The sequence below is a fragment of the Charadrius vociferus genome, unplaced genomic scaffold (assembly GCF_000708025.1).
Source record: "Charadrius vociferus isolate BGI_N301 unplaced genomic scaffold, ASM70802v2 scaffold266, whole genome shotgun sequence".
Classification (NCBI taxonomy): Eukaryota; Metazoa; Chordata; class Aves; order Charadriiformes; family Charadriidae; genus Charadrius; species Charadrius vociferus.
The window spans coordinates 3,359,718-3,375,155 of record NW_009649114.1 but is presented as its reverse complement, the minus strand read 5'-3'; the positions used below and the strand labels follow the sequence as shown (position 1 = coordinate 3,375,155).

Here is a 15,438-nt window from a genome sequence, read left to right as displayed (position 1 = left end):
GGGGGGCCAACTGCCGGTGGGGGGTGTGTGGCGGGGAGGGAGCTATCATGGCAGCGCGGAGGAGGAGAGGGGCAGGACGGGGCTGAGGCGGGCCTGGGGTTCGCCTCCCATCCCCAGCTCGGGGTTGTGATTTTTGCCAGGTCGTGGAGCTCGTCGGTCAAAGGGCTGCAAAGCTGTTAAAGAGTGACTAATTGATAGGAGGAGGGGGCATGTGACCCAGCGGGGCCCAGAAGATCTTGAAAGGGCGCTTCTTTCTCTGCGGAAGGGGAGGATGAGCTGAATTCAGGGGTGGATTATGGTGCCCTGGACCCTAAAGCGGGCTTCAGAAGGAGGGAAAACCGGTAGAAAGGCTGTGTGGAAGTGTTAAAGCTTCCACGGTCTCCGTGTGAAAGTTGCCTAGGTGTTTGGTAAAAACTTAGTATCTGCTTGCAAACTAGGAGTGTCTCTCTAAATACTCTGGCTTTCAGTGTATTTTTTGGCTTTATAAAGGCTCTGTGTCGCTGCCCTAGGAAAAAAAGCAGGTACAGGTTATCAAGGAAGCTGCAGTTTGGGAAAAATGTGGAAAATACGCAATATAACGCTGAAAACCAGAAACTAGGAGTGTTAAATGGTGCAGTGGGCCCAGTGACTGAGAAAGAATGTTGTGAAATTGCTGCTGTCTGAGTTTTGGGGTTGGACTCATTATTACCGCTTGCATCTTTTAAACCGTCTCTAACAGCTTTGCTGTTGTGTAGGGCACTAACCAAAATGTGACCCTCTTGGACAGGTTTGCATCTCTTCACTGTGATGAATGCAGGAGAGCAAAGTGTTTTCTGGTTCAGATATTGTTAACAGAAATTACTTAATTAAGTTGTAGCTAGTTGGGTTTTTTTCTTAATGGTTTAACAACACATCCAGAAACCTCAAGTTTGAAACTTGAAATCCAAGCAAAAGTCTTGATATCAACAGTTGGGGAAAAAACTTGCATGGAATTGTGGAACTAATAAACAGTAATAAGACAACTTTGTCACCTTTTCCTTTCATCTTTCCCTCCTTCTACAGCTCTATATTGAATTATATTGGCAAATCTGCATCTGCAGAGGGAGTAAGGGAATAGCAAATAATACCATGTGCTTTGTAAGCTGATACAATGTGAAAGAAGCTCTCTCTCAAGGAGTTCAGGAGTTTGCTTTGGAGAAGTCCTTCACAGCAGAAGATGCAGATGCTTTTCCACTTTATTCATGTGTTGATAATATGAATAAAAGTACAGACACTGCAGCATAATACTGTTTGGTTTTTTTCTGGGATATTCCTTGGGAGTGCAGAAAGTTTAGCACAGCTGAACCTGGAAGTTACTGGTGAAGATACTATGTATAGCCACAGTATTCCTGGTTTGTGTTGAAGAAGCTCTTTTTTTTTTTTAGGGGTATTTAATTTCTTTTTGAATTAGCAGTATCTCAAATACAATCTTATAACCAATGACTTTTTTAAAAAATCTTTTAATTACAGTTGAAGAAAATAGCTTTAATTTCACAACTTCAGTGGCTACTTTGGTTCAGAAAACATAAGTTTTCACATTTTTGTTGGAATATTGGTTGATAAGTCTTGTAGAGGGATGAGGGTGTGTAAAAGGAAATCTGTTAACTTGGTGTAATGTGTAGAGGAGTATATGACAATTAGGACAGGCTGTAGTGTGGTTACTCTTAGACTGGGCTTAAAGCCTGTGAGAGTTTAACCTTTCAACAGCAGGGAGTTGAGTTGGGTATGCTGACAGGTGCTGCTCGTTTTTCTCGTGTGTTCTTGCCAGGGCGTTGCTTTCCTGACCTGTGACATCATTTGTTGTGCCTGTTTTTGTGCAGTTTACAGTTCTGCTGCTGTGTTTCTGTCCCCCTCTCCAGCTCCCACCTCTTCTTCATACGGCCTTTGGGTTATCAGCCTGAATATACTCACCCTCCTCTTGGTCATTATAAAAAGCTGCAATCAAGACACATTTTCCTTTGCTGGAAAGACCTTTCCTTTGTCACATTGAGGGCCCCTGTGTAATCCACGCTGCCTCAGGTGATGTTAGGCAGTGGCCTAGTAGGTTTGTTTTTTGTGGCCTAGAATTAGGGTCAGAATCTTCTATCACCAGTCTGTCCTGCAAATAATTTGTCTCAACGAGACTGCCAAGCCACTTTTCCTTTTGTTAAAGGTATGGCACTCTTCTGCAGTGCTCATCCCTTCACTCTCTTTCTGCATCTTTTCCTTTTTTCCCCTCTTTTCCTGTTCATCTGCAGGAAAAGGTGAGGGAGCTCTCAGCAGAGGGGAGAGAAGTGCACTTACTTGGTAGGCTGGGTTTTTTTTAGCAATGTCAATGAAGGGTTAATTAACAAAGACGTAAATAACTGTCACTAGAACTTTTTTCACAAGTGTAGCAAGCTGCTCTTTGGTGATAATTATGTAGTCTCCAGACATGAAGTTACTTCCCTGTTGTTTGCCTTTCACCTATTGTGTAGTAAATAATCTCAGCTGTGATGTGTTTTGAAGGAATATTTCCAGTAGTATCATTAGTAATTGTATTTAACATATTTGTAGTGAATTTGCAGTTCTGCTGGCATAGAGGAATTATTTTAAACTAGCTTGTTTAGCCAATTTTGGGGAAAAAATCAGTGGTTGATTGTGGAGCTATATGGATACTTGTAAGTAGCCTTTAAAAGTCTGTCTCCTTCTCCAGTTTAGCTGGCATTGCTCAATGTGCTTTCGAAGTTCTGGCAGACTTGGGGCAGTACGAAGAAACTGCCAGCTGGATTTATTAACAATATTGCAAAAATGCTTCAGGTAGAACATATGCATCCCAAGTTTCTGAGACTGTTCCTTGATCTTCAAGAAATACAGGTTAAACACTCTGGTGAGTTGTCTTTTTCCCTGGTATTTATTAAACACTTTCCTAGAGTTCTGCCTCTTCTTAATTACGGGTTGAGTTCTGTTTGTGGGCTGTTCTAACTTTATGCAGCTTTCTTCTACATAAAATCCATCTTTGCCCTTTCTCAGAGTCCTAGCTGTACATGCTTTAAAGGCAGCACACATTGTCCCTCTTTACTATTTATTTATTTGTTTTTCATTAGAAGTCATGAGGCTTTAGAGCGAGAGGTTGAGCTTTTGCTTTTGGCCTACAACCAAAAGTGAACTTCTCCAAAAGATGTTTTGGCACCGAAACCCTTTCTTCCTCGGGAGGAAAACCCAGGCGGTGTAGTTTGGGAGGGCATTTTGCTGCCATTGCATCTAGGATGAAAATCCACCCTCCATTAAATGGCATGCTTAACTCCCCTGCTCCCTTCCCCCCTCCAGATGTTATGCAATGCAGAAGCCGGGCTGCCCGCGGACTGAAGCACATCCAGCCCCGCAGGTTGGAGGGAGGGGGCTGCAAGGAGTGATTTTTGTGGTGAAGTTAAGTTCCAGGTGTCTACAGCTCTTCAGTGTTATGTGATAGTATGGCCCGAAACGTGTCTGAACTTGTCTAGACTCAGTATGTCTACGTCTACCTACGTAAGAAACTCCTTTTGAAAACCCTTTGTGCTAATGTTTTAAAAACAGGGGTTGTTTAGGTCAGACAGCCGATGCTGAAAGAGTCTGCACCGAAATACCTACTCGCTGTCTCCCCAACACAAGAATGGTTGTAGGTCTCTGGGTAGTTGGTACCAGGGCAGACTGGACTTCCTGAAAAGACTGGCAAAACAGAAGTTCTTAAGTGTCAGCCTAGCCCTGACTGGTGTTCAGCGATATGGATTAGTGTACGTGTAAGAACGGAGGGAACTTTGCACATAATGTGCATTTTATTTTTTGTTAACACTCAGTTAAGGCATTTCATAAAAGTCATTAAGAGTCCTGGAAAGTTGTTGTGGAAATTGTATTGTGACAAGGAAGAGGAATTATTTTTTTTTTAATTGGAGAGTATACCGACTTTGAGGGTGAGAAGCTGCAGCGTAAGGCTTGGAGCTTCGTTAATTCTGTGGGAAAGTGAATTAATTTGATTTGAAGTAGCTAGTGGTGCTGGATTAAAATCCAGATTTCAACACAGTCAACTGTGAAGGGATTCTTAATTTGGAAGGCTTATTTTTATGTATGTATATTTCAGTAATTTACATGTAATATTTCTTTACATTCTCTTTTTAGCTTTTGTTTAGAAGGCTGAATTTTTATTAGTCTAGTAGGTGTGATATTTAATTGAAATGTGTCAGATACTGATGGTTTCCATTGTGTATGGGGAAAAAAGTTTTATTGTTGCAAACCCTAGACTTTTTTGATCTAGCTTTCTGGTGATAAAGGTCTTTTTAAGGTCATTTTTTGTAAGGTAGTCAGATCTCTCCTGGAGGTCCTCAATTTTTTTTTTCATATGCTTAGAAGAATTTGTAGCTGTATTGTAGTTTTAGTACTCTAAAGATGACATTTTGCATGAAAATAATTATAAGTTTATCTCTGAAAATACTACAGAAATTTGCTGTAAAACCTCCTTCTATACTGTGTAAGATGTAGGGCATTTCTTTATGTGGGAGTGAGGGGAGTCAGGGTGAGGTAGGGATTAGGTAGTGGTGATAGCAATTTTTTACATCAGAAATATGAAATTTTTGAGCATAGCAAGGAAAATTTATCAAATATTTTTGTGCAAGTGTTCTATTGGTCTCTGAGAACAGACAAAATATTGCCTTTTAGTGAAATTAAAATTGCCTTATATATGCACGTGTTTATCCCTGTGGGTGAGATGTTTAAATTCTCTATATCAAGTGAACCACCTATATTGCCCAGAAGTGGATGTACTCGATTTGGAGTCTAAAGACACATTTTAGCTAATAGTTTGGGGTTGGTTTTTTTTTATTGCTTTACTCTGACTTTAAGTGCTTAGTTTTTGCTTTCTGGCAAAGATGATAGGATGCTACTTAAAGTAAAACTGAGATTTCAACTGTGGATGAAAGCATATCTATTTACACTTGATATTAATGCTGGAGTATAGGTGCTATTCAGAGAAATACTCAAAGTATATGTAGGTAAGACAGCAGCACATACAGAATTTAACATAACAGGCTCAAACCAACAGGATTCACGCACACGTGATGTGTTTCCCACAGTGGGTAACACTAATACTCCTGGTCCTGATTTTTAACCTTGCAAGTGTTTGCCGAACTGCCATTTTTTTTAAAAAAAAAAAAGAAAGGTATGCAGGCATCTTCTGTTAACAGATTTTTTTTTTGATTGCTTTTCAAAAGAAGCTCTCCAAGTGTGTGTCAGGAAAAACTTGGGTTTGAAATGCTCCTTCTCAGCTCAGAGACAGGTTACTGTATGTTGGCCAAAGGATAAGTACCGGTGTGCAGACAGGCTCTTCATCCCAACGTCCTCGGCTGTCCTGCGCTTGCTGTATGTAAAGGTTTGCTGGTACAAGTCATCCTATGGTATGCTATTTTTCCATTCTTCAAATAATTGTCTGTTATGTTTCAAAGATCTATGGAAAAAGCAAATATAAGGACATGCGAAGTCAGACTGTGCAGCCGTAAAGTTTTTAGGAATTACCTGTCAGGATATGAATATTGAGGTGGAATGCGGGGCCTTAGCTGTACCATGAAATCTTTGATTGTGTGGTCATATCAAAAGCCATTTTTATCGATTACAGTATAGCTCTACATGATTGTAGAGGGGATCACTACAACTAACTGCTGCCGTTAAAATAGCTGCATTTTTATTCCAACCCTTAAACACCAGCAAACCCCCAAGAACTTAAATGAGCTCTTAAATCAAAACACTAGTTTTATATCATTCTTTAGATGCAACTATGCATCTCTCCTGCTACTGATCAAATACTTCTCATTATAGACCTAATATGATGTTAGATTTGTATTTTTGTACATTTGTTGTGGGGAAAAAGTCTATCCTTATATAGTCTTATATCAAGATCTCTTCTCTAGTTTTTATCTGGATATCCTGACTGAAGTGTGAACAAATTAATTTGGTTTATGCAGCTGTTTGAAGGCAATGTTTTTGTTGATGTCCTGCGAACTAATCAACTGCTATCAGAGAACTCCATCTGATTTTTCAATAGATGTTCTGTCTTGCTACATTTACTGAGTTTCCTCTTTTTCTCTGCCATGTGAGGAGTCAAAGGGAAGGTAGGATAAAACAACAAACGTTAGGATTTTCTCTTTCACACTGGCATTGTTGGATTCGCCACAAAGATTATTACGCCATCGCGAGTGGGGAGTTGTGGTGTATGTGCTTTACCTTAGAAGAGTTCAGGTCCCTGCTGTCCGTGTTTTGTTTGCTCTTTGTTTCAGTCGGCGGGACTCCTGTGACTTCCCTTATGCTAATCTGCGTTCAGATAAATCTGAGGAAGACTTCCCCACTGCTCTGTGTAAATCTCAAGCTTAGTTGTGATGCTCCTTTCCTTTTGAAAGGGCAGCGGGGGGAATCCTCGTGTCATGGAGGAGGCTGGAAACCTGAGACCTGATCTTTGGAGTCAGTCCTCCTCCTTCCCTCCTCCTGGGTTGGTTCAATACTCATCCAGGCATCTGCTAGGAAAGTGATAGTGGCGGGTGGGAAGTCATATTACTTTGCTTCTCTTCTTCCTATATCAGGTGGTGAAAACAAAACAGTCTTGTGTTCTTTGTGTCTCGGTACATAGGAAGTGTTTTAAGTGGCCTAGGTCTTAATGTGACTTTAGTCAGATTAGTATTTGTAGGTGGTGACCAGTTGAACTGAATCTGGTGAGAAGGGTGTGAAGCCTTTCGTTTAAAACATCAGTTGGGTTTTGATAAAGTTAAGTAGTAGGGGAGAGGGAAGATGAGGATTTAAACTTGATGTCATTCTTACTCTAAAGCATTTGATGAACTGCTGTCTTTGCAGGCAGAGGAGACACCATAGGAACAGGTTTAGTAGTTCTTGATGTACTCCTTCTGAAATGCCGGAGCAGACTGGCAGTGTCTGTGCTGTGGCTGCTGCTAAGCGGTGCGTACATGGCGTCGCTCGTACCCTATGGCTGGGGAGCAGAAAATAGTTTTTAAACTGTTTGATCTGTTGTGGCTAACAAAGCATAGTGGGTGTTGTATTAGTACATATGAACTATTGTAGACTGTTGCATCTCTGGTGTCCGCAACTGTCCTCTTATGCTATGAGAAATAACAAAATTGGGGAATTAAACAATTGAAAAATATTTTCTTGGACAGTTTTTATTTAGTGCATTCAAAAAACAAACACCTCCAAATGACTCAAATACTTGACCTGATTATTTTGAATGAAATCTAGACTTACATTATATTTTTAACTAATTGTGCTGTGCTCCAAGTTAAAAAAACATTTAAAAATTGGTTGCATGTGAAATAGAAATGTAAGCAGACAACTGTAGCAGAAGGAATTGGGTACAATATAATTTTAGTCCAGCTGGACTGCCTTACATGCCTGAACTTGTTCTCAGGCAGTTTCTGTAGTTTAATCCCCCTTTACTTTAATGCAGACAATTATAGATTGGTGACATAGTTTATACTGAGGAATTAGCAGTTACAGAATCTTTCGCGTACTGGCAGCTCTTGATTACTTTCCACTGGGAAGAGCTGTTCCCTGTTTTCAGTGGCAGCAAGTAGAGAGCAGCTCCTGCTGTGACATTCTCAAAATATTTTACCCCACACTTAAAGCTCCTGACCACCTGCTTTGGGAGGGCTCAGCTGCTGGGGGTGGCTGTGTGGCCTTGTGGTTATAGCAGCATCGCAGTATTGATTCTGTCCCTGAGACAGCTTGCTGCTCTTTGGCAAGGTACAGTGCTCAGCCGAGTGCAGGCACCACGATCATGGTTAAACTGCCGGGGGGAGTGTGTGTGTGTGTATAGAAGACTGCTAAAGGAAAGTGATTTCCTTTGGTGGTTTGGGGTGCACTGAACATGGTGTGCCTCTTCTGTGGCCTCTCAGTTTCTCTCCTTGTGCTGCCCCTGCTGAGAACACAGTCTTGCTTCTAGTCACCGCAGGTTTCTGTCTTCTTCCTGGAACATCCCACTTGTATTTGGAACTGGCTGTTTTCAGCTAAGACAATGAAATGTTTTTCTGTGGCTTCATATGAGAAAATACATTTTTTTTTGTAAACTCAGATTAAAACTTTCAACTTCCCTCGGTGGTCCTTTTGGATCATTGAAGGTAGTTTCCCAACCTCATGGTTTAGTGTAAGAGAGGTCAAGAATGAAGATAACTGATACACAAATCTTGCTTTCTGAAATGATGTCTGTTGAAAGCTGTTCACTGATTAAAATTCCAGTCCTTCAAAACATCTTGAGACTTTCCACTTAATTGCCACATGTCATCTCTATTGAAAATGTTTGAATTGAAAACTCTAGGTAAAAGTGCTTCCCTGTGGTGTAATGAGTGCATCTCTTCCCCCCCCCCCTTCAGCTTTTTATAAGGCTTTGAGTAAAGCGTCTTCTACATCAGGAGCGGTAGGATAGCTGTTGGAGATGTCCTAGCCCATAGCATTATCAATCCAGTTCTCCAGTAGCTGGGGCAGCTAAAATCCAAATAAGATACTTGAGACTATGAGACAAAAAGAGTGGATTTAGGATTGTCTCATTTGGATGTCCTCCACATACATTTTTAGTCTCTCCCACCTGTATCATGTAGAGATGTTCCATTATTTAGGAGTGAGAAATTATCCATCTGCTGCACTGTTTCTTTTGTTCATTTCTTTCTGTTTTTAACAATACACACCTTATGGGGCATTATGGTGCCTGGTTACATACTGCATTTGGAGAATGAGAGAAAGGTCTGTAAAGGTTGAGAACTCAGTTACAGAAAGAGTACAAGGCGTTCTGCGTAACATATTATGTTCTTGAGATTTTATTGTACTCTGCATAGCTGCTCAGTTTTTGCACTGCATGTTTCCAGGAGAATAACACCTGAGTTGCTTTTCTCATGACAAAATATTGCTCCATATGTGAGTGCTGAGGACACACAATGAACATACATTAGAGCTTGGGCGCTTGCCTGGCTTTTCTCTACCTCCACAGAGGGAGAGAAATATAACTTGGCATTCACTTTATTACAGTTGCGCTGCACAACGAAGTGACTGAGTCCATTTGTCAAAGTGCTTTCTACTTGCCTTAATAAATGTCCTCTACTTAGTGTCTGCGTATGATCTAAGGACTACATCCTGTGTGAAATTCTAAAGTGAAGGCTAACTTGGTATTGCACGGAGAAGTCTAGCCTCTGCTTTTTCTGTCAGCTCAGGAGAATCAGAGCACTGGAAACTTTGACCCCTTAGGTGGTGATAGCTGATGTGGCTGTAGGAATGGGCAGGAGTTAGAGCAAAATTTGCATGCTGGATTTTGAGCTTAAGCTTTGATTTGACTTGGATTTTTACCCCTTAAATCTTTCTTTAAAAAAAAAAAAATCTTTGGATCTTTCATCAAAGAATTTGACAATAAATGAAAACTTACAGATTTCTATAACAGTTAAAATTTTAAAGTGGTTGCTTTCTACTGTAAATGTTATTTTGGAGTGGAATTCTTATGTGTCACCGCATACATTAGACAACCTGCACATCGTAAAGGGTTTTTTAGACTTCAGATCTTTAAGCTGCTGGATTGAAAGCAAAACCAAAATACCATTCCTTGTGTCAGCCGTGCGTGATGGCTGGTGGGAGAGGTGTGTGGGAGGGTTACAGCTGCTGGATGGTAGACGATTCCTCCAATTTGCTTTCCCTCTACCTGTGTTGAGAATATCTGTTTGCCAGGACTCTAATGTCCCTTGACTCGTATGTTAGGATGACCTGTTTGCATTGCTTTCCTTCCAAGATGCCTAACTTTTATATGTTGGAAGAATTGTATGTTTTGTTGGTAACAGAAGGATTAGGTATTGTGCATATGCCCTGCTTTGCATAAGGCTGCAGTGAGTAAGCCTCAGTGCTTTGCTTTCTTCATTCTCCTAAAAAAGAATCTGATTCAATTAATGTAATTTTTTTTTTCCCAATTACCCATATATTGCTTTTTGTTTGCACAACAGTTAGGTTGTATAAGGAGGCCTCTAGTTTGTGAATTGATTTGGAAGAGTTTCTTTTACTTTTGCGTACTGCTTGGTGACCTAGTTAATTGGGAGTAATTACTGTCTAAATATATTGGTTTAACATAACAAAAGGCTGTCTGGAAAAAAACTGGGAAGGGAAAGAATGGCTCAAGATAAACCATCTCTTTGCAAACACTTAAGAGTTGTTAAGGGACATCTCCAGAGCTATTAGCTGAGAAGGTTTTAACTTTACTATTGTAATTTAGCTCCTGAGGCTTGAAACAAAGCAGCAGAGCAAAAGAATTGATTTGAAAAGGAACACTTTCTCTAGTTCTGCGGGTAGTATTTTGTCGGAAAAGCACTTGACACGTAGGAGTCATGGGATGCCCTTGGAGAGGAAGGAGTGGGATACCCGTATTTAGAACAGATTTGGTTGATAATATGGAACTATAACTTTTATTTGCTGCTTTCTCCCCCCTCTCTTTCCAGAGTCTTGCTCTTAAGACTAAAATTGACACCGTTTTGATTTTAAGTAGGCTCACCCGCTGGCTGGGGTAACTTCTGGTTGCAGGCTTTTTCAGGAGTTTGGGGCTAAATCCTGTCAGACCTGCTCTGTAAGTACGGCAGAACTACTAACTGTTGCAGTCCAGGACTGCTCTAAAAATGGAAAAATTGCTTAATTTAGGAAAGGTAAGGAGAGCCTGACACCTGAAGGGCTATGTTAAGAAAGATTTGTATGGCCACCCCTGTAATTAGGCGGGATCAGTCATGTAAATTACACTGGCTGGATTTGGCACACTCATCTTCATTTCAAAGTTGTTTGGTTTATAATAGTAACTTATCTCATATGGCAGAGAGAAAAGGGGTTGTGTGGTGCAAGTCACACCTAGGGGGAAGAAAATAAAGCAGGCATGGATGTGTAAGCAGGAGCCTTTAGATGACAGCCCCTTCCTCTCGGAGGTCTAACTCTTTCTGTCCCTGAAGTATCTGCAGTTGGTGCTGTGCAATCACAACGGGGGCACAAGGGTAAATACCAACAAAACCCCTGTGTGTGTATATAAAAAAAATATATATATATAAACACACAAATTTTAGGACCTTGAGTGTGTTTGACCTTGAAGCCATCTCTCTTATAAATGCTTGCATTTGCTTGTGAAGTCCACTAATGTTGTGCCTATAGCAGAAAGGCAGAGCAGCAGGGTGTACTACTTAGTCTCTACAACCTGCAAATAACCGGGTTCCAAATAGTTTGCCTCTGCAAATGGCACTCATTTTCCCCAAGCAAAGTACTGCATTTGAACTGGTAGTTGGGTTTTTTGGGGGTAGGGAAGGAGGGGGAGCACTGGCTCTTGGCAAGAGTGGAAACGAAGCTAGCAGTGGTCCGTTGCTGATTGTGTCAGCAGAGAACATGACTAAAATGTGAGTGCTGTGGGTATCTCTTGCAGCAGAGTGGTGCCATACGGCCTCTCAGTGGCTATCTCTTAGTGTTGTCTGTGTCAAAGAACTTGAACTTCAGTCAGATTTGCTTTGTCATCCTGACTTTGGCTCTTGCCACTTTCAATTTCTCTTTAGTTTCTGGAAGCTTCTTTTTAATTCTCTAGTGGGAAGGCCAAGATGTATCTGCACACGCAAAAGGGCTCAGCCCAAACAAAGCCCTCTGCATGTTGGTCAAAACGGTGGGAGCAGGAAGGTTGGTTTGTGATTTTTCTGATCACAAAAGGGTGGCAAATCTGTTTTGCAGCGCGTGTTCTTCTTTAGTTAGTTTTTAACTAAATGCTGCAGAGGACTGGAGTTGTTTCCCAATGGCAAAGCAAGCAATGAAATATGACACAGGGAGGGGAAGAGAGTTGGCAGAGGGCCTATGTGCACAAATAGCCCACTACCTTTTGAAGCGCATTTACAGCCAAGCAAACAAAAAACAGTGCAGGCTGCCTTACAAAGAATTACAGTAGAAATCTGCCCCTTGGAACTTTTATTTTTTTTTCCTCTCAATGTCAATAAAACGTCATTACTACTGATTCCAGAATCATAACTCACAAGATGTTGTGGTACGTCTGAAAACGTAGTTATGTAGTAGTGGCTGAGGAAGAGAAAGAGCCGTCTTGCTGTCTTTTGTAGCTCTTAGAATGCCTTTTTGCCTTGGACTGCTGCAATACAGGAAGAAATCCTAGTGAAAACTAAACTCTAGATCACAGTGTTAGCTGGTTGAGCGAACAGGAGTCTCTTGGCACAGCCCTGTTCTGAGTTATGTAAATCTTGTGCAGTGTATAAGCAACAGGCGGTTGGTGACGTAAAACTGAGCATTTGTCTCTATTTATTGGCTAATGTGACATGCACCCTTCCTGTAGCCTTCGACTGAGCTAGCTGTATTAAATATAGCCCCGACACTCCTAAGTAGAAAATGCCTCGAGCTGAATAATGGCTTCTGGTCTGAAATTCATTGTTCTAAATGTGGAATTCCTACACGGTGGCTCTTTTGTCTCCCCTTCGTATCAAAGTCCTTTCCATGTTGATGGCGAAAGCCTCAGTTTGCTGAGTTTGCCAATCGATCACCATGACCGTGTTGTGCCCAACGTTCCTCCAGTGCCTCCTCACACATTGGCTGTGCTCTGGGAGACTCAGCAGGATGTTAGTAACTCCTGCAGTGATTATCTTCTGTCATTCGTGGTGGATTACCAAACTGGTACATCTGTTGTTTAGGTCCTCTCCATCGCGGGTGGCTAGCAGATCTGCCTAATACTGCTATTTACCCCCTTTGACCCAAGCTCCAGTGCTATTAGCTACTACATTTTGGGTCCTCTGTGTTTTCTGTGAGGAGAAAGCAGTGATACTTCTCCCATCCAGTTCTGATTTTTATACCGAATGCCTGATTTTATCTTTTTTTCTCCCTTGAACACTGTAGGAATTGAACAGGAGGCAGTTTCTTTGCTCACTGTTTCAAGTGTCTTTCCAGCTGGCAAGCAGTCCAAAAATTCCCTGTTTGCTCTTTCTCAGGGTCATGCTGCAAATGTTTCTCTTGCTTTCACCTTGGCTTTCTGGCGTTGGTTTAGACACATGACGCTCCACCACACAATACAAACCCTCAATGTATCACTGCACCCATGTAACGCAGCTTCTGACTGGCCTTCTGCGTGGCTTTTGTTTTAGGTGGTGGCTCCCAGTTCTTGAAGGTTTGGGTTTTTTTCTATCCTGCTCAAAAAAGCAACACAGATTTTTGTAATCATGAATAAAAAGCATCTATGCCCATTGCATTTGGTGAGATCTTACTCGTCTCCATTCTCACAGCACCTACTCACAACATGTAAATTATGGCCACAACCTCACAGACATGCGTAAACAGAGGAATTACATGACTTGCCAAACACTTACATAATAACTTAATAGTATATCGTGGAACGGCAGCTAAGACTCATGAATCCCCTTCCTGTTTGGCTGCTCCTCTTTTCAAATTAATTATCATATGAGTTTCAGCTACACCACGACTTGGGAATCAATAGCATTTGTGGCTTTCTGAACATCCTTAATATATCACAGACTTCCACTGTCGTTTGGCTTTATTCAGTAAGAACTTGTGACTCAGATGCTTTGTAAGTTCCTTTGAGTTGTGACTATCAGGAGCTGAGCAGGCACTTTAATGATTAATAAATAGTCTTAGCGTGTTGGTGGCTCATACATGACCATATGTTTCAAAAGCAGCAAGGCTTGAGTTACTAACTGTAGCTACTGATGCCCTTTGGCCCTGAGAGTTATCCTAGGAGTGTTCCTTGTATTTTGTTCATCTTGTACTCCTTTTGGACCTTTTGTGCCAAAATAAAGTGGGGAGGTTTAGTCCTTCTGAAATTAGCTCAGGAAACAAGGCTGGTATAGAGAAACTGCCCTGTTGTTTACATGCTGCTGCGTAGCGCTTCCCGCAGCATCTCTTGAACTTTCCGGCAAAGTTCATAAAGGGTTAATGGGGTACAGGTCTCCAAGACTCATATGTTCCAGTATTTCCACTGAAAATAAGCAGCAGAGTAGAAAAGTGGTCTAAAATAGCATCCCCGACAAGTAAAACGCTATATTTTGAGCTCTGTTATCTTGGAAAATCTATGTGTGATGGAGGTAAAAGCTTTAAAAAAACGTGAGCAGCAGAGCTAATATAGTCTGGATAATATTTTTGCTTAACTGTTTAGGATGACGTTTGTAAACCTGTGAAAAGGACCTGACCCACCTGTACTTTAGGTTGTAATCTGCTTTTTTTGCTTTCTAGGAATCTACAAGCCGCCATTGGAGCCTACTATGATTTTGAGAGTCCAAATATCAACGTACCCTCCATGTCCTTTGTTGAAGATGTCACCATAGGTGAAGGAGAGTCCATCCCTCCTGATACCCAGTTTACAAAAACATGGAGGATACAAAACACAGGTAAGGCTTTTGCTCTGTAGCAAAACCCACGTAGTGTGTATTATGAGATAGGGTGGCAGATGTGATGGAAGAGACACTGGCGTAAGGCAGGAGGTTCGTGTGCACTTAACTTGGACTGGAGCCACCCTGTTACAGAAGGAGGTAGCCTGCCAACCTGTGTGCATTCCCCTTCTTACCTTGGCACAAACACTTTGTGGCGAGATACACGGCTCGGTTCACCAGTCTTGTTCCTCGTGCCACCACACAAACAAAAACTCTAGGAAACTTCTAGAAATCGATGTACAAGTTTGTTTTTTTTCTCTGTTGATAAATTGTTTTTTTTTTATTTTTAAATGGAAGTAGTTAGATCTGAAAATAGATTAAGAATCCTTAGCCAGTCATGTTTCTGATCACTTGATACAAACAAGTGGAATAAGTTTTTAAGTCAATGAGGAGATTCCTCTTAATCTCAAGGCCTTTTAGCTCGTGACCAGCCTGTATATTACCACTACCCTTCACACCATTTCTCTGACCGTCTCTGTCGTTTGGTCATTTGGCTCTCTAGAGAACAATGTTCTCTCTGGAGGCAGTGATGCAGTGATCTGACTATGAGAAGAGGTAGCTATGCAAGGGTAAGGTGGCAAGTACCCTTTGCTTTTTAATACGGTTTTGAAAGAATTGCTTTTCATGCTTTGAGAGGATGAAAGGCTGGATAGACCACATTCCAGTATGAAATAAGTCAAAACAGTGACTGGAATCCAGGAAGTGAGACTGGGCAAAATACATTCTCGGTGCCTGATCTGTGGGGATGTAGTCAGAGAGAAAAATGAGATCCATGGATGCAAAGTGGAATACCTTGTCTTCAAGTGTTGCAATGACAGGATGTTGCATGAATGTTTAAGCTGTGTGTCTGAATGTAATTGACCTGCTTGCACTTTTGTGAAGAAGAATGATAGCACAACAAGGTATAATATCATGAATCATCGTTGAGTAAAGTTCAGCTGTGTTAGTATTTCTGCTTGTAAGTAACTGCAGTACTTGAGTGCTGTACGAATTTGTGCTGAATACCGAAGTG

The 15,438-nt window shown here is 41.3% G+C and overlaps 2 protein-coding genes across 2 annotated transcripts in view; one reads left to right on the top strand and one right to left on the bottom strand.

The window, feature by feature from the left end:
* Window positions 1-6,192, bottom strand: part of SNRPC (small nuclear ribonucleoprotein polypeptide C) — an 11,997-nt gene extending 5,805 nt beyond the window's left edge. The window contains exon 1 of the mRNA XM_009888320.1: window positions 6,188-6,192. Within this exon, the coding sequence (XP_009886622.1) occupies window positions 6,188-6,192 (5 nt within the window). The remainder of the gene's footprint in view (window positions 1-6,187) is intronic.
* A 709-nt stretch (window positions 6,193-6,901) lies between these two features.
* LOC104289384 (chromosome unknown open reading frame, human C6orf106) overlaps window positions 6,902-15,438 on the top strand; it is a 24,468-nt gene continuing 15,931 nt past the window's right edge. Inside the window, 2 exon segments of the mRNA XM_009888319.1 lie at window positions 6,902-6,948; window positions 14,230-14,384. Coding sequence (XP_009886621.1) covers window positions 6,902-6,948; window positions 14,230-14,384 — 202 coding nt within the window.